We start from the raw sequence: 19,893 nt of genomic DNA, 5'->3' as shown, positions 1-19,893 counted from the left end.
GTTCCTTTTCTCCACATCTTTGTCAATACTTGTTGTTTGTTAATTTTTTTAAGATAGTCATTCTGACTGGTATGAGGTGATACTCATTGTGGCTTTAATCTGCATTTCTCTGATGATTAATGATGTTGAGGATCTTTTCATATGTCTATTGGCCATCTCTGTCTTCTTTGGGGCAATGTCTCTTTAGGTCCTCTGCCCATTTTTTAATAGGATTGCTTTGCTTTTTGATGTTAAGTCATAAGAATTTCTTTTATATATTTTGGATATTAACCCCTTACTGAATGTATCATTAGTAAATATCTTCTCCCATTCAGTGGGTTTCTTTTTGTTTTACAGATAGTTTTCTTTACTGTGCAAAAACTTTTTAGCTTCATGTAGTTTCATTTGTTTATTTTTTCCTTTGTTTCCCTTGCCCATGGAGACTTATTAATATATATATTAATAAGAGCAATGTCACAGAGTTTACTGGCTATATTTTTTTCAAGGAGTTTTATAGTTTTGTGTTTTACATTTAAGTTCTTAATCCATTTTGAGTTTATTCTTGTATGTGGTATAATAAAGTGGTTTGGTTTTATAAAAGAACAAACAAAACCAAAACAAATTCAAAGGTACAGAGAATGAACTGATGGTTACCAGAGGAGAAGGGCAGGGGACTAGGTGAACGTGAAAGTATTAAGCAGTGCAATTTGGAAGTTACAAAATGATAATAGGGATGTAAAGTGCAGCATAGGGATTATATTCAATAATATTGTATTAACTGTGTACGGTGTTATAGGGGTGCTAGAGTTGGGAGAATCACTTCATAAGTTAACATAAATGTCTAACCACTATGTTGTGTACTTGAAACTAATATAATATTGAATGGTAATTTTAACTGAATAGTAAATATACATGTTTGTAATTTTGGGTTGTAATGAAAGTAAAACAGTTTTAATGTCATTTTCATTGAACTGTGCTAAAATGCGTCAACTGAAAGAAAGAATATACATAATAAATTCTTTCCTAACATTATAAAACAAGATTTTTGGTTTTTTGTTTGGGATAATAAATTTTCCTTTACTTGAAATGAAATTGAAGTAAATTATAAGAAAAGACTTCTGAGATTACTTTTTGACAAGGACAAACCTATGACATTTTCACAAGCCTTTGTTCTTAACCTTGGAAATCTGACTACCTAGGATAAAGGCAGAGAAAATGAGCAGGAAAGCTTTAAAGGTGCGCTGCTAATATTAAGTGCAAATATAATCATTAAAGTTGGCCAAACAGGAAGATGTATTGTACTTTTATTAACTTTTAAATACAAATATTCTGCAGGTGTGTGTTTATAACCTTTGAAGGAAGCAGTGGTTGTTAGTGGAAATGGGCCATGGTGATAAGATGCTATCTAGACTTAAGTTTTTGACCTCTTATTTTCTACACATGTTATATAAGAAATTAAAATACATGGAAAAACTGTCTTATTTCCACTTTCATATCCTTACTTTCCTGCAAAGTCACTGAAAACTCCAGTGGTATAACTTTTATGAAATTTTTATTTTGAGTTGTATTACTAGAAATGCCTCAAATAATGGAAAGACTATATGTAACTTTTTTAAAGATACATTTTTTAGGCCCTGACCCGACAGCTTGGTTGGTTGGAGCATCATCCAGTAGCACAGAGGTTGCCAGTTTGATCACTGGTCAGGGCACATACAGGTACAGATTGATGTTCCTGTCTGTTTCTCTCTCTCTCTCTCTCTCTTTCTCCCTCTCTCTTTCAAATCAACACAATAAAACATTTTTGAAAAAGATATATTTTCTAAAAACTTTAAAAGACTGGTGGGGAATTCAAATATACTTTGCATGTAATATATTTTGTGATACACAATGAGACAGTGACATTTGTTTGAGTAATTCAGAACAGACACACATGCACATCTACTGTTCCCCAAACACAGTGAGTCAAAGTGACTTACAGATTTTTAAAATAAAAATATTCAACACTTTACCCATCAGGGGGCATGTTACAAGATATTCTGATCAGAGCACTAAAAAAGTGTTTCAACTCTTTTAATCACCATTTTTTGTTTGTTTTTTGTCATTAAAGTATTTGAAAAAATTATTAATGACTATACTAACAGCTGCTTAGAGTCTATAACACCTAGTAAACAATATGATAGGTTGTTCTTAATTATTGATTTGTTTTCACATTAAACAATTTTGAAAGGTTCTGAGCAAAATTAAGATACATATCTATTCAGGAAATGCAATGAATACCTGTTCAAATTGCTTTAAAAAATTAGGGAAAAAACCTTTCTGTCTTAACATTTGATGTTAAAGTTCTCTTCAATTGAACCATGACACTATTATGTCATATTTAAACTTCATTTAGTTAGACAAGAGTTTGGAAGATATAGTTACTTCACATACTTAAGTCATAAATATGTGTCCTTATATATTTAAAATGACCTTAATGAGAATACTTTCTATAATCCAAACATGAAAAACACCTCACAATTTCATAGCTGTTTTCTATGTGTGTTGTGATTTTCATTTATTTAAATTGTCTTGATTTTCATTTGCAGTTCAAAGTGAAGTCTATCTTTTGTTTTAAAGTTATTAACAGAAACTTATGGCCTATATTCATTCCCTTTCTTTCTCTATAAAATTAATGCCCCTTTCTGGAAGAAATATTCGATTCCTCATCTATTAAATTAATCTTATAAAGTATGAGCACAAAACAGACTATAGAAGAAAGAACATTCAAATGTCATATCACCTATGAAGGTAATAATAATACTGTGGTCGACAGATAACCTTTTATTATTTTTTTTAATCTACAAGAATTCTCTGACTTTCATGTTACTAATGATGTAGAAGTGAAAGGTGAAAAAGTGAAATGAAGATTGTATGACATCTGCAAGCCTCATATTAGTAAAAGAATTCTTAGAGACCAAAATGTCAGATAAACCAAAGACCAATTTGAAAAAATAAAATTAATAGCTTTTCATTCCTTATCACTCATTTAGAAATAGTCTAACAAATGTGCTGTTTTTATAACATGATTTAGAATCACACTCAAATTCTTTTTTGACAGTGGTAATATTTCCTTTAAGTTTCCTAAGTTTTTAAAACATTCTATTTTTCTCTCTTCTGGTTTTGGGAATCCAATTACCTTGGCATTTTTCCTTAAAGTGGTATGTTTCTCAATATGTTGTCAAGGTCACAGCTGTATCTTTTTACCAAGACTAACCCTCAGCTGAATAAGAGACTTAGTGGCACAAGTATGAGTAAAGAAGTTGAGAAGAAATATTAACTGTGCTGCAGGCAAGAGATCTGGAGTTTCAGTGCTAGTTTCGTCAATAATTAAATATATTTACTGCATTGTCTTCACCTGGAAAATGAAATATTTGGTTAGATATATTCTATGGTTCTTCTGATCTGAAATACAATGATTTAAAGAAATTAGAGATTGTTTAGATGTTGACCTTCAGGATTATTAATCTTCTTGATGGGTAAACAGATTGAAATTGAAATAGACATAGGCAGGAGAAATGAAAGAGAAGCTATTATAAAAATCCAGGTCAAAATGACCTGGAAAGTGAAGGAAAGAAAATTTTATGAATGTTAAAGAGACCAAACAATGGCAACGTACCAACTGGTTGAGTGTGAGTGAAGGGAGACAAAAGAAAAGGAAATAAACGACCCTCTCAGTCGCCCGCACTTTGCAGTGTGGGCGGCTGAGAAGACAGTAGTTTAAAAAAAGTAGTTTAGAAAAGCTGAATAGTTAGGATTTTCTTTAAATAACTCAGCATATCTTGGTTAAAGATATATAGGCTGAAATATACATCAGAGAGATGGTACCTTAGAAGAGAAGTCAGGAAAAGAAAAATAGAGTTGGGATCACCTTCATGAATATGACAGGTAAAGTCATGACACTGAACGTGATAGCAAATGGAGAGATACAAGGTTGAATGTAAAAATAATGTTGATTTCGTTCAGGAATAAAAGAGTTACTTAGGTTCAGCAACTAAATAATCATTGGTGACTATTAAGAGAAAATAATACAAACTGAACTACATATACACTCTTATTGCCATGTGTGCTAATTGTTAGAAAGTTGTTATGTTTTCATTATGGCCAAGAATAATGTCATTTGTTGTAGATGTTTCATAGGTGTTTGAAATACATACACACCTATCCTGCATCTTGGTTATTTTACCTCACATTTTCTTATAGATATATGTGTATATATTTGTTTTGAATCTTATTAAATGCATAAAGATTGCTGATAGCCTTGTCTCTAATGTTAATTGTAAACAGTATCACAAAGTACTGTCTTTTGCTTCAACACTTTTTGCTTTGAATTTAAACTTGCCTATTAGTAATTTTATTACTTCAGCAATTTTATATAATTTGTAAGGTGTGGGTTTTTTGTACTTCCATTTTAATTTTTTTTAGCCATTTCATTTTAGATTGGGGTTTCTCAACATTGGAGCTACTGACATTTTGGATGGCATATGTTTTGTTCTAGACTCTATACTATGTACTGTAGGATAGTTGGTAGCACTGCTGGCCTCTGTTCAGTAGATGCCAGAAGCACCCTCATTTTCATTTATGACAATCAAAAATTTCTTCAGTTGTTGGCAAATGTCCCCTGGGAATTCAAGTCGACCCTTACCTCCTCATGCTTTGAAAACAACTGTTTAGGATATAGCTTATATTCAGCATCTCTTTGGGTTGTGCCACATATAGAGAAACTAAGTCATTTTTTTTCTTTTAATACGTAAACTGGTCATATAAGTATATTTGTTGTTTGACCTTATTCTAGCCTCTAATTTTGTACTATTTGTATTTATATTTTCTTTGTTTTTGTCTTTTGTTACTATCAGTGTGTACATGTATATTTGTGTGATATTTCCTTTTCCTAAGATGTTAGAAAGCTTATAATTTTTTCCATTATTCCACAGATTATAACAATAACTTTGCATCATCTGTTGACACTTTTCCTTTTTTAAAAAAAAAATCAGCTTGAATAGATCTAGTGATTCCCAACTATGAATCCTGAAAATATTAACATACTCATACTTCCTTTCACCTTTGAAACAGATATAATTTTGCTAGTATTTTTAAAAATACTTACTTTTTTTTCATTTTATTACAATTATGGATAACCAAAACTCTGTGATCTCCCTGTTTTAGAAAACATCATCATCATACTGTACATACTTTCTCCCATTGTTTAAAATATATATATACGATATATACTTTTACATGTATATACTTTGACATATATATTTTATACATATATACTTTTATATGTATCCATAATTTTATCTCTTAGATAGATAGATGATAGATGTTTGGTCAATAGAACATTCTATCAAGGAATTAATTCTTATTTATATGTCAATCCCAAAAGATAAAGAGACTGCTCAATAATTGTCAATTTAATTAATCCCTAAATATTGCAGCATATATTTCACTAACAAGACATGTTATATTTAATGAATAAGAAAAAAGACATGCCATAGTAAAAGCTTTTCAACAAATTCTAATAGAAAAATGTACTGGAGGATGATGGTTATGTAGACTGGAACTGGAGGATATTTTTTCCTGTGAAGAACCTACTTCTCAATCTGAATTCTTTCAATATATTAAAAATTATTAACAGTGGAGGAAGACAGATATGGTAGTGGGCCAGTACACATATGGCCTGATGAGTTGTTAGAATACTAAAATAATTCTTTTTAGATCAGTACAGATTTGCTGCTCTGACTTTTCTTGAATGCCCCAGCACCTCCACTAGGATCTCCAGAGTCTCACCACAATTGAACAATTAAAAATTTAATGCTGTCAGTTTAGGGAACTTTAGGGACCCTGGTCTATAGCTATAGCTTTCTGTTCTGTTTGTGGCACCTGTGCTAATTATAAGATTAAAATTATGCCGAGAATTTGGGAGTTGATATAGTTAGATAGATAGATGATGATGATAGATAGATAGATAGATAGATAGATAGATAGATAGATAGATAGATAGACAATTGTTGATAGGTAGATAGATGATAGATAGATAGATAGATAGATAGATAGATAGATAGATAGATAGATAGATGATAGATAGATAGATAGATAGATAGATAGATAGATAGATAGATGATAGATAGATAGATAGATGATAGATAGATACTCCTGGAAGTAGACATGCTTCAGATCCATTTCCCAATAAACAAGGAAAATGCACACACACACACACACACACACACACACACACAATATTGAAGTATGAGTAATCTTTTACAAAGAAAGTTATCTGTGCCTCTTAGCTCTAGCATGCAGCCAAATATTTGATGCTTTTACTTGAATAATCTCAAAGAGTGAATTGTGAACTCTCTAGACACAGCATTCTTAGGTCTGGCATTGTCTTGTAGCAAGCATTAAAATTTGTCCAAAGGTACAGATGGTTCAGAACAAGCACAGGACAAGAAACTCACAGAAACCAATACAGAGAACTCATGAACCTAGATCACAGGATATGACTAGCATATCCGTGGAAAAAGAAAGAGAAAGAAAGAAAGAAAAAGAGAAGGAGCCTGACCTGTGGTGGCGCAGTGGATAAAGCGTCGACCTGGAATGCTGAGGTTGCCGGTTCAAAACCCTGGGCCTGCCTGGTCAAGGCACATATGGGAGTTGATGCTTCCTGCTCCTCCCCCCTTTCTCTCTCTCTCTCTCTCTCTCTCTCTCTCTCTCTCTCTCTCCTCTAAAATGAATAAATAAAAAAAAATTAAAGAAAAAAACTTTTTCCTAGGCTTGCCTGGTCAAGACACATATGGGAGTTGATGCTTCCAGCTCCTCCCTCCTTTTCTCTCTCTCTCTGTCTCTCTCTCTCTCCCTCTCTCTGTCCTTTCTAAAAATGAATAAATAAATAAAAAATTTAAAAAAAAAAGAAAAAGAGAAGGAATTATAGGAGAAATTTTCAAATGCTTCCACTATGGCTTTTCTACTCAAATAGCAAATGCTCTCAAGACACTGCCAACAGATTAAGAACTTGGGTTCTGGAGTTATTTAGGAAACTGGATGATGCGCAAAGCCCTAGTAAAAGATAAGCTTTGGATACAGGCACTTAGGAGAGAAAAAAAATGTGTTTCAACATGCATAAAGCTAATGTAAGTAGTCAAAGCAATAAAATCATTACTTTGTTTAATCTGACAACAGTGCAATTCAGAAACCACCATTGTGATTGATCCTTTATTCAACATTTCTTTTACATTTTCTGATATCTTATATGGAAAACAACATATACTCTATCTTGTCTTTTAGTTCAAGTTTTGGAAGATGGATATTTGGAATTTTTAAAATCGTGAACAATATACTTTTAGTCATTTGCAAGTTTTACTCTATTAAAGATAATTCATTACTAATATAAACTGAAATATCCTTGTGACCTATTTATTCTGATGATTTTTATAGCTCCTAATATCTTTTGCCCTTTAATATTCCCCACTGAACCTTGCAGTAGACACTTTTCAAGTTATATGAAGCATTTTAAATATCTTTGCATCATTAATGACAGAAAAGAAAACAGTATTTCACACTTAAAATAAGTAAACAAAAGAAAATATAAAGAAAGTACAAGTCCATAACTAATTAGAAAGAAAAACCAACCTAAGATTACTCAATGTTAAAAATTAATCATTTAGAAAAAAAAAGAAAAAATTGTTTATTAGTTTCAGGTGCTAAAAATATTATGGCACTTTAACATCATTTGAGTTATTTATTCAGCTACTTGACAGAAATTAATCATCAGTTCTGAGCTTAGTCCTAAACCTTTAGAACAAAAATGGCAAGCAAAAAAACTTTTGTAAATAAAAATAAATCCTATCTTAGTGAATTTTTTTACTGCCCTAAATGAAGAGCAGAGGTTGAGAAAGGAAAGATCTGTCACCAAGCACATACAAAATTAAGGTGAAAAGTGGGTGAGATATATAGCAGAAAAAATAGAACAATTATGAGTTTTTTGCATAGAACGTGCCTTTTGCATTATTTAGCTATTGCAGTATCCTGTCTTTGTGAATAGGGACTGTGGAATAACAAGGAAACAGACAAGAAATTTCACAGAGAAACACATATTTCTTGGGGGGTAAATAAATCAATTGGCCTCCTCTGAATAAACACAACTCAGGTTTTCTTAGATTACTCTTTTCCTGGCTATCTACAAAAGTTACAACACCTTTAAATTTTAAGATTAAGTTGTCAGTTCTTATGACAGATTTCCCTACTCCTAAATTTCTAGGAGAGGAGGGTAATGTAAGACAGAATTCATTTCTCTACCATAAGGCAGTGTTCTCTTAATAATTCATACTTTCATAGTCCATGGGAAAAGGGGATACCTTGTCTGAGTCTTTGGACTCCTGATCCAGGTTTCAATTGTTAGAAACTATAAATCATTACACTTTCTATGTGTGATTCAAAATCCAGTGTAGCTTAAGCTGAAGTACAAATGAGGCAGCAGCAATGATGGAAAAAGTAAACGCCATAGAAAGGGATTATGTTTTAAACTACCTACCTGTCGATTTATTAAAGAGACATATGGCAAAACGGAAACTAAAGGTCAGGGCTGCTTTAGAAACATGGACTTAATTTAGAGAAAGTCGTCAACAACTTAGTTTGTATTCATTATAATCATTTCATTTAGGAAATCTCTAAAAGGTAAGTGGAACTTTTGAGCCCCTGAAAGATTAACTTTAGTCACTTTAGCCTTAGAGTGAGTCAAGGTCAGAGAAATAAAGTGATTGTATGTAAATATCAGTTTATCAACCCCGAACCTTGAGGGACACAGCATTTGTGTCCCTCAGCATTGCCTAGAATTTTGTTTTACAACATTCTATACCAGGATGTGTGTATGTGAGTGTGAGTGTGAGTGTGAGTGTGTGTGTGTGTGTGTGTGTGTGTGTGTTTGCCCTTGAAAACCACTATATCACTTCCCCAAAATAAACTCCCTAAGGTCAGGAATGATTTCTTGTTCATCTTTGATATGGGTGCACAGCGATTCATTTTCCAGGCTTTTCGTACCCCTCCTGATTCCTCTTGAAACAATAATCCTTCCAGCATCTAACTTGACTAACTTCTTATACTGTATTCTTGACATTTAATCTCTCCAAGCCTCAGTTTTTTAATCTGCAAACTGGGGATGATGATATCACTTTACATATATGTTAAAATTTTTTTAAAAAATCATATAAAATGTACATTTTAAAACAAAGTAGCAGACATATATGCCATTTTAAAAAGGACAAAATAATGTGGAAAAGCAAGGGAAGAAATGAGGGAAACATAATGACAGTATAATAAGGGGACTGAAAGGTCTATTTTCTCAATCTTTATTCTATAATTCTTGGTATTTAGTGTGTAAGTTTTGAAATTTTGACTTCACCCCACAAGGTTGAATGAAAAAAGAATACCTTGATAATACATGAGACACCTAAATGAAATAAAGTGGTATTTTCAAGAAACTGCAGAGACATAAAGGTAAATTTCAAAGTAAATGACTTCTAGAGTTTTACACGTCTTCTAACCCAAACTAGTTTCCAGATCTCACCTTCATTATTTTTCTCATTTCCTTTTGGTCAAATTAATCAAAATATTTCCTAGAATGTTCATTTCTGGCCAATATGTCTTCCTGAATATGAATAAGAAATAAAATACCATTTGATGTTTGAAATTATGGGGTAATCTCAATGACGGAAATAGATGACTGGTAAAAGGGAAGGAAATGCCTGATTAAATATATTCATGAAGATGTCAAAGACTTATAAAGCCAATACCTGGGGAAGAGAAAGCTGTAGGACTACCAGATCTTCTCTAGGAGAGGTGTTTCCTGAAACCACTATGGACAACAAAGGGTCGTCACTAAAAGGTATGTGCAACAACTCATTGAGTTATTGGCTTCATCAGTATGCCTTTAGGGGCACTACTCTGTAGTTTTAGCTAATATTCTCTTAGCAAGAAGTTTCAGGTTTACAAAAAACTAATCATTGCTCTAAAAAGTCATTGTACAAGGCACCATAGAACAGGATAGTGGTTCTCAGATGGAGGAATCCTTCTTCCAGAGACATATCACTAATGTCTGGAGATACTTTTGTTTGTCTTAATTGGGGGGTGAAATGTTACTAGCGTCTGGTGGGTAGAGGACAGAGATGCTGCTAAACATACTACAATGCACAGGAGAGCACCTAGAACAAGGAATTATTCAGCTCAAAATGCCAAAGTTGAGAAACCCTGGACTAGAATAAGACTGATAGCGTCTTTAGGTCCAGTTTATCAAGACTCCAGAAGGCAGAAACTAACATTTTTTGGTCCCCAGGTCTCTTACATTATTTGGTTAAGGTAAGTCAACCTGCTAAAACTTTTAACTCTGAATCCATAATGTAGACAATGATAGCAGAATTGTTTCTTAAAATATTTTGTTGATTAAGTTTAAACTAAAGAACATTTTAAAAGGAGAAACAGACTAGTAATAATTAATCACCTTTATTTCTTGGTTGACATTTGCAAGAAAAAGAAATTAATACAACCACAAAATTAATTTTATGAAATGAAGAACAAAAACATTTATGAATTTTTTCTTATCTTAGTCTGTGAAAATTCTTCAGAATACAAAGTAGTCAGAGTTAAAAATATCCAGTTATGTATTTCCTAGAACCCATGTTCCAATTTCTCCATCTGAAAAGCACTCTGTATTTATACCTGTAGATAAAATACCCATCTAGCTACATTTCATGACTATAATGTACAGAAAATAAACTTTTTTGGAAATATTATGTTTTTAAAAATTATGTCTGCTATGTAAATCATCTTATAACATTAATATTTTTTATTTTGCAATTAAAAGTTGTTTAGTGAGATTTTATATTAAGTATATTTGTAGATATTTTTATGTATTTAGGTTTAGGTATTTTTTCACACAGAAATCTTTAGCACTTGCCTAGTTTTAGCTCTGATACATCTAAGTACACACATTGAAGCTTCCTTTAAAACTTAGTTTTCTGATCAATATATTTTAATATCTAATACTTTTTTGGAGTCATTTGAAAAGACACTTTAACATCTTATTTCTTTCTTTTTGAAAGTGTAAATTGTTGCCATGTTAGAGGTCCACATTTGTCTGCTGAGAATACAAATTGATAACTAAATCATCTCTGATAATTGTCAAAGATTTTAAAAGCGGGGATATTATAGAGTGCGAAAAGTGGATAAAATAAACTTCCTAGGGCCATTGTTATCACACAATCAAAGGCCAAGTAACGGAAATGATCTCTGGAAGCATTGAGACGTCATGGCTACTGATTGTGGGGTCTGCAACACGTATGCAGACTGAGAGCACACAGGTGTTCATGATGGGTGGGACATGAGGAAGTAAAAAGATGAAAGTATTGGCTTCCAGCCTCCTCCACCTGCTAATCATGGGACTAGGAGAGAATTCCTTAACCTCACTAAGCCTTCTTGTTCACCACTATAATTTGATAATCATAATGAAGGGTGAGGCTAGTTCACCAGGCTATGGTGGAACAAATTTTTTTTTTTAATGTTAAAACTTTTGGCAAAGTGTCAAGCAGATGCATGGGGTTATTAAGGTGAGTTAGCCAATCTAGGCTACAGCATCATTTTTTTTCTTAGAAGTCTTTTCATATTCAATATGAGCAATCAGTCAAGCATGTGCTTGTTCTTATCAGTCATAAAGGTGAAACAAACAGAATAACTGTGCTGTCCTTGCTCTTTCAGCGTCTAAAATGCAAGTATTAGTCAGTAGAGTGTTAAAAAGTTTCAAACTCCAAGACAGGAGGCTGCTGAATGTCTGCAGAAATTCCCAAGACACTAAACTCTCTTATAAGAATGACCTAAACACTCTGGCTCAGAATTAATTAAAGCTCCAAATGTTTGCAATGTGTGGAAGCATTTCTGGGAGCAGTACAGAAATGCAGGGAGTAAACTTCTTCAACTCTATAGCTGTGCAAATCTAATTATATATCTAAATTTACACAGTAGAAAGTGTTGATTTTTCCTCACTGCAGCTACTGCAGTACCAAATCATGATAAGGGCGACGTGGAGAGATAAGGGCTGTCCTCCACAGGATGACTTTTGATAACCTCAGCTGAATAGATCATCTGAGAACAGCTCCTGTTTCTGTCTAAGCAGGGCCACTCTTACTCCTGCTGCTGCTGGTGTCAAATCTGCTCCTGTGCAGAAGTGTGGACTCCCTGCCCGTCTGTCCCAGCGGGGCCGTCAGCTGTGAAGTGCCCCTCCGGGACCTGTTTGACCGCGCCGTCGTCCTGTCGCACTATATCCATAACCTCTCCTCAGAAATGTTCACTGAATTTGTAAGTCTCACACTTTTTGCCTCTTCCCAGAAGGAACCTTCATGTGAATGGCTGAACTATTCCACACTTTAAGCAAGAAAGTCACACAAGCCAATTTCAAATAATGTACCTATCAGTCAAAGAAATTATTAGTAAATGAAATATGGAAGAGTAAGAAAGGGACAGTTTCATGAAATCACAAAGATTTTTAGAGTGTAATAAGATTGTTAAATGTCCTTTAATTTACTTTGTTTTTTTAAAATTTCCAAAAAATTTTAAGCATCTATACTAATGTCAGCTTGGGCCACCACACATAATACCATAGACTGGGTAGCTTAAACAGCAGACATTTATTTTCTCACAGAGGTGAAGGCTATGAGATCAAGGTGCTAGAATGGTCAGGATCTAGTAAGTCTCCTCACATGGGTGGGGGAGGGGCGGGGAAGGAAGGGACAGAGAGAAAGAAGAGAATAAGAGCAAAAGCAGAGGACTCTCCGGTGTCTCATTTTATAAGGACAATAATCCTACTGGATCAGGGCTCCACCCTTACGACTTTATTTAACCTTAATTACCTCCATAAAGACCGTACATCTAAATACAGCACATTAGGGGTCAGGCCTTCAATGTATGGATTTGGGAGGGGGACAATGACGCCTGACTTAAAACACTTCTAGGTAGGGCTAAAGAAAAAAAAGTATGTTTATTTTTTGTCTTTGCATGTAGGGTACATGTCTCCCAAGGCATTCTTTACTTAGTACATTGCAGATATCTAACAGATGAGAATTGCATTACAATGAATTGGGTGGGTTGGACAAAGTTAAACTAAGCTGAATGCCTGTTAGGAAAATAAACAGATAATAATAACTAGCTTTTCTGAAACTCAAAAATGCTATGAATTATTTCCAGTGTATAGATTTAGAACTATAATAGAAGGATTAATTTAGAACTGGAAACAATTACTCTCTTTATGATGAAGGTACTTTGAAAGTTGTATGTTAACTCTGTTAGGTCAATCCAAGATCAGACAGTGGATTAGAACTTCAATAAATCAAAGGGTATCCATAAAGAATGTGGCTCAATGTTTGAGACAAATGTATACTTATATAGTTCTTTATACACACTAATTTTCTCTCATCCTACATTTTTGAAGATTTTTTTTTTTTTTTACTTTATTTATTTATTTATTTTTAGAGAGGAGAGAGACAGAGAGGGAGAGAGAGGAGAGAGAGACAGAGAGAGAGAAGGGGGGAGGAGCTGGAAGCATCAACTCCCATATGTGCCTTGACCAGGCAAGCCCAGGGTTTTGAACCGGCGACCTCAGCATTTCCAGGTCGACTCTTTATCCACTGCGCCACCACAGGTCAGGCTCATCCTACATTTTTGACTGACCATCTTTGTCTTCCAAATCTCCCTAATGATCTCTTTAAATTTCTACAGTGTTTACTAACTATTAGTTTTTCTCTCATTGTGTTAGCTGTAGTTTTTTTGTTCTTATTCTCAGTCCATTGCTTAATATTTCTTGGGGTTTTTTTTACTTATTACTTTGTCATGATCAACAACCTGTATTCTGCATCTATTATGAAGATGGTATAGTTGTATGGATTAATCAAAGAAAAGTTATAATTTCATAATATTGTTAAAGGAGTATATCTGTTTTTACCCACATAAAAAAGAAATTAAATGGCTTAAATATAGGTACATATGCTATATCATATTTGGTTCAATTACTAAAGACATTTAACATTTCATACTTTAAAATATTTTTAGTGTTTGCTTTCCAAATAATAAAGTATGGAAAGAATAAAATCAAGGGAATAGCAAAGAAGGGGAGAGTTTGAAATTTAGAAAAGTTGCATTAAAAAATGTGTTTATAGAGATAATGGAAAGAAAAGGTAGGAGAAAGAGAAACCTTGTTAATTCTTTAGTTTTGATTTTTATGTGGCTCTCATTTTTTAAAAATTATATATTTATCAAATGTGTTAACATTTTGGCAATGGGTTCATTGATTCAATGTCCAAATAACCCTAATTGAATTTGCTCTATTACTTTCAGGATAAACGGTATGCCCAGGGCAGAGGGTTCATTACCAAGGCCATCAACAGCTGCCACACTTCTTCCCTCTCTACTCCTGAAGACAAGGAGCAAGCCCAAAAGATCCATGTGAGTCTTTTATCCAGATTTATCACCAAAACAACTGAGGCAGTGCACTGGTATTACCATGCTGTAGATTATTAGAAGCACTATAACAGGTAATGGTAATTGCACATGTGGAGCAAGGAGGAGGAAGAGTAAGCAATCAATTAATTAATCATCTATAAATTAGCCAAGCAGACATGATGTTAACCAATGCCTTAGACCCAGGACTGCATGTATTATACTATATGAAAGCATTAGATTGGACTTCCCTGTGTAAAACATAAGCTTTGAGAAATTCAAAGATATGTAAGGAACACAAATGCAGTTTTATTTATGACAGGAAACAATGTCCTACAAGAAAAATGTTTCACATTACTGACCACTGCACCATCTGAGCCATCTCCTCTGGACATTCAAGGCTCTCCCTCCAATGCTCTGACTTCTCCGACACCTGCTGCTTTCTTCCTTTCTTGATTCTTCACTCTCTCTTTTGTGCTTCTTAGTTCTTGATGATAAGTCTTACCCCAAAACAGTTCCTATATTGTTTTCTTCTCACTATTGCCTCTGTTCTGAGGACAACAATGTCTGTATATCAAGCCTCAGTTATTTATCCCAGCTCTGACTTATTATTAGTACAATCTCTCTCTTGATTTCCTGCCATACCCACAGTTAACATGATTTAAAAGAAACATCTTCACCAATGTAGCCCCCATAAATACAATGTGTTCACCTTTTAGACCTTTGTTAATGATACTGGCATTATTTCTGTTTGCTTAAGCTCACTAATAATAATTATAATGATAATGAAGATAATAATAAAGTAAAGGAAAAAAGTGTAAAAGGAGGAGAAAGAAGAGTTAAAATTTATTGATAGCTACTACATTTCCAGACACTTTATAGAGCACTCTATGTGCATTACTGTATTTAATTCTCATAAAATGCTGTAAGACAAGGTACTATTATTATACGTACTGAGATTTAAAAAAAACACAATAGCTTCAAGAGCTGAAGAAATTTACACAAGTCACATGGGTAGTAGACATTGAGTTGGGCTTCATCCAAATCAAAACCCTCATTCTTTATTGTTAGGCAGAAATACCCCTAGCCAAACTATGTTGTTGCCCATTAGACAGCTGTACCTCTTCACCATTCCTTTCCTGCATACCTCAGTACATGTTTCCATTGCAATATCTATTTGATTTTTCTCTACTCTTCATTTCCTTTAACACTAGACTAGTCTATGGACATTAAGAAAGCAAACACTTTAAATCAGAGATGATCAGCTCTTTGGAGTTTTATGAATAATCCTGGTAATAGTCAATCAGTGGATAAAATGTCTATTGTAAATTCTTTTAATGCTGTTATTAAAGATAGGTAGCTTTCTGTCATTTTATTCACCTGAATACATTAGTAAATACAGTGCTCTGAGAATAGCATGGGACAGGGGTTGGTATAGATTGAGGAGATAATATTTCTGAATACTATATCTCCTTGTCTACTTATCCTAATTTTGTAAAACAAAACTGCAAATCACAACTCAACACATTAATGAATGATTTGATGCCTTAATATGAATGAATCTTTGAATGAAATGATTTGTGTTCTTTGTCATGAACACTGGTGGAATCTACCTTTCCTGAGTCAGGAAAGACACATATGGGGTTCCAAAAAAACTTTGATTTCTCCCCATGGACAAGCAAAGCAGTCAAATATAAAAGAATTCTCTGTGTGGGAAAATAGTAGAATTTCAGGAGGAAAAGAAAATTTTTCATGTTGCAAATTAGAACTCTCATTAAAAGAAGTAGTTATTTAAATAAGTCAGATTATTAAAAATTTTAGTAAACTGTAAATCAATAGCATAAATTTTATATTTTTACAACTTGTACTATCTATAAACAATTTGACATACACAGAGGAATAACACAGAGATGTTTATGTCAGCCTCTCTGAGCCAAAATTACATGTAACTCATTGCACTGTGCTCATTTTAATGTGATTATTTTAATGGTTGCTTAGCAGGAAGACCTTCTGAACCTGGTCCTCAGAGTGCTGCGCTCCTGGAATGACCCTCTGTATCATCTAGTCTCTGAAGTACGTGGAATGCACGAAGCCCCAGACGCCATCCTATCAAGAGCCATTGAGATTGAGGAACGTAACAAACAACTTCTAGAAGGCATGGAGAAGATTGTCGGCCAGGTGAGCAGTCTCATGATACTTCTTTGTTTTTCTCATTAATAAAAGAGGAGAGCTCTGTGAAAAAGAATAAGTTCTGAAATACCTCACTTTGTAAGAAAAACATTTAGGCATTTAATAGTTTACACTGCTATTCAATAAAACAAGAGCTGTATGATTTGTAGTGGTACACTCTACTGTAAGTGAATCTTAGAATTCCCACCGTCCTATAGAATCTGCAAGATAAATGTTTTCCTCCCATACCACCCACCTGCTCTGCTAGACATAATTATTAGAGAAGGAAGGAAGCTGAAAAGATGAGGTCATGGAGTCGATGCTGTCACAACAACCACTAAATTTCAGTGGATAGCCAAAGAATCGGGTGTATCTTTTCTAAAATATTCTTTATTTGTAATTTACAGAGTTGTCATCCTAGATCTTGTTTTGGGGGGACTTCAAAAATTAAATTCATACTTTGCATTTAATATCCCCAAATAATGTGTCATATTTAGATTGAGGTAATATTTGCACACATATCTCCATTTAGATGGGATCTTTTCATCCTGAGTGAGGTAACATCCATACAGCTTTCTGAAGTTCTCAGAAATAATATATTATCTAAAGAAAAATATACGGTTATAGAAATAATAACGAGCAATTTTATGTTTTTCTTATTGTGTACAAATTACATGCTATCATGTGTCATTTGGTTATTTTCATAGAAAAATAATATATCCAACACAAATACAAACCACATTTTAGCCTTCGGACCTACAAAATAAACATCTAGATTTTCAAGCAATTTTCATCATTACTGTGGGCCAACTTTCTGAGGTCACTAATTTGTACAATAATACTTTATTTTTTGTTCTTAGTTTTTAAACCATGTATTTATTTATTCTTGTTCATATCATTGCCCCTGGCACAGTAAATTGTTTTGTAGGGGTCAAGCACCAAAAATGAAAAAAAAAAAAAAAAAAAAAAAAAAAAAGCCAACACACACACACTTTAAACTCCAATGGGAATCCTAGGTTTACAAACATATTCTTACTGTGCAGGAGAGAGTTAGTTTAGCAATCAGAGTCTAGAGTCACCCCATATTTGTACCTCCTAGCTCTCCAAACTAGCTGGAAGCCCTAGTTGCCAAGTTGTTACATGGCCTCTTAGGTCTCCAGGGACTGTGAGAGGCTAAGAGAGTGCCAACTGACATGTGCTCCTCTTTCATGTTGCTCAGTGGTCATTTGTTACCATCGTTGTACTCCCACCCACCCTGATGGCAATGGGTTGCTGTCAATACCCCCTTTCTCATAAGCACTTTTCCCAGAACCTCCAACCCCCAAACCTCAAAAGAAAGTAGCCATTCCTCAGAAAAACTTGGAGGTTATCTGTCTTTGGTAAATTGTGAAAGTCTCCTAACTACTTCAGCATTTAGTCTTAGTCATCACTAGATTACTTGCACTTTAAAGCAACAAGTGCAATCCTTACTATTTCTAAAATCTCTCTGATAGGTATACTGGATGAAGAATTGAATCTATTCAAAGCAGAGAAAAGATCAGTGCAATTATTGTGACCTGTCAGAAGAAATAAAAGTACAAAGTGCATATCCAAGATAAGAGTTAGGGAAAGGATTAGTCCCTCAAGTGACAGAACAGAGGCCAGCTCCTCCATTGTATTTCTGTCATACTCATGTCTGCATTCAAGTAGTAACTTTCTGGTTTTCCATCTAGCTTTGCCTATACAAACACACATCTGTGAATAAACTTACAGTGGAGTTCTGCTTCTAGTTTTTAAATTATAAAGCGATTTCTGGTAACTGGCACAATAATCCACACCTCTTTCTCAAGAATTTTACATTCATGTCTCTTCTACAAATCTTAATCCAACAATTTGAAATAACAAAGGTAAACAAATACTAATAATACTAAACCACGTTTTTTTTGGCTATTAGGTTCATCCTGGAGACAAAGAAAATGAGATCTACTCTGTCTGGTCAGGACTTCCATCTCTGCAGATAGCTGATGAAGACTCTCGTCTTTTTGCTTTTTATAACCTGCTGCACTGCCTACGCAGAGATTCACATAAGATTGACAACTATCTCAAGCTCCTGAAGTGCCGAATCATCTACGACAGCAACTGCTAAGCTCACATCCAGTTCATCTGTTTCTGCGATGGTTCTTAATGATCCATCCCATAGCAAGCTTCTCTTAGTGTGATAGCTTACTAATGCGTGCTTGGTGTAATGGGTCCTGCTTAAAAAATAAAAACTTCCTCTTTAGAAATATCAAAATCTAAAAAGACAATTTGTCAAAGTTTCTTATCTCCGTTTAATAGAGTCTTATGTCCTTTTATCTCCACTACCGTTGAGAAGCTCCTGTTAAAATTTGTCACAAACGGTAGATGCTAGCATTACAAATAAGATAATTAAGAGCTTACTTTAGGATCACAGTAAATCATTATGGGTCGAGTTATTAGAATCAAAGAATTCAATAATTATTAATCATGCTGGTCATGCTAACAAGAAAATTGAGTTCTCAGGATTCTTTATAAAAGCCAACCATATCCTATATCAGCTAACTTTCACAGTATTATGACAGATGGTTTAAGTACTATGAGATTGCAATGGACCCAAGTATCACGAGGTTTATTAAACAGGCTAAAATTATTAGGATACTGTCTTAGTCTGTTTGGGCTAATACCACAGACTGGATTGCTTATAAACAACAGAAATTTAGATCTCACGGTTCTGGAGCTGCCTATATGATCAGATTGTAAGCATGGTTGGGTGACAGCCCTCTTCTGGGTCAAGACTTTTCATTGTATCCTCACATGACAGAAGGGACCAGAGAACTTTGTGGGTCTCTTTTACCAGGGAACTGATCCCATTTAAGGGAGTTCCACCCTCCCAAAGGACCCACCAACTAGTACTATCACCTTTGAGGATTAGGCTATCAACATATCAACTTGGGGATAACACAAACATTCAGACCATGGCAGCTACAAACATGAAATGGCCTTACACATATCCAGGGGATTCATTTCATATGTATACATCACTCTGGGTCTAACAAGTGTTGTCCAGACAAGTTTCAACTCCATCCCATATTCAACCTCTCTAATGTTCCCTCTCCCTATTATGGCTCAGGAACCTAACAGGAAAAGTAGATGTGGCCTATTTCTGCAAGCTTTTTTCTTCCTCCCTCTTCTGAGTCTCCATTCCTCTGCTATGCTGGATGGGATAGAGGATAAGGA

General features: G+C 34.1%; 1 protein-coding gene across 2 annotated transcripts; it reads left to right on the top strand.

Annotated features, from left to right (window-relative positions):
* Positions 1-9,867: 9,867 nt before the first annotated feature.
* On the top strand, positions 9,868-18,784 carry PRL (prolactin). 2 transcript variants are annotated; one of them, XM_066372253.1, is made up of 5 exons: positions 9,868-9,895; positions 12,176-12,357; positions 14,389-14,496; positions 16,489-16,668; positions 18,593-18,784. In XM_066372253.1, exons 1-5 carry the CDS (start codon positions 9,868-9,870, stop codon positions 18,782-18,784), a joined length of 690 nt encoding a protein of 229 aa, XP_066228350.1. The 2 variants fall into 2 exon arrangements, with proteins under 2 accessions (XP_066228350.1, XP_066228349.1); XM_066372252.1 differs by having other exon boundaries at positions 12,173-12,357.
* Positions 18,785-19,893: the final 1,109 nt, after the last annotated feature.

This window comes from Saccopteryx leptura, chromosome 3 (genome assembly GCF_036850995.1).
Source record: "Saccopteryx leptura isolate mSacLep1 chromosome 3, mSacLep1_pri_phased_curated, whole genome shotgun sequence".
In the NCBI taxonomy this organism is placed as follows: Eukaryota; Metazoa; Chordata; class Mammalia; order Chiroptera; family Emballonuridae; genus Saccopteryx; species Saccopteryx leptura.
The sequence above is the reverse complement of the archived record's forward strand: the minus strand, read 5'-3'. Positions and strand labels throughout refer to the sequence as shown.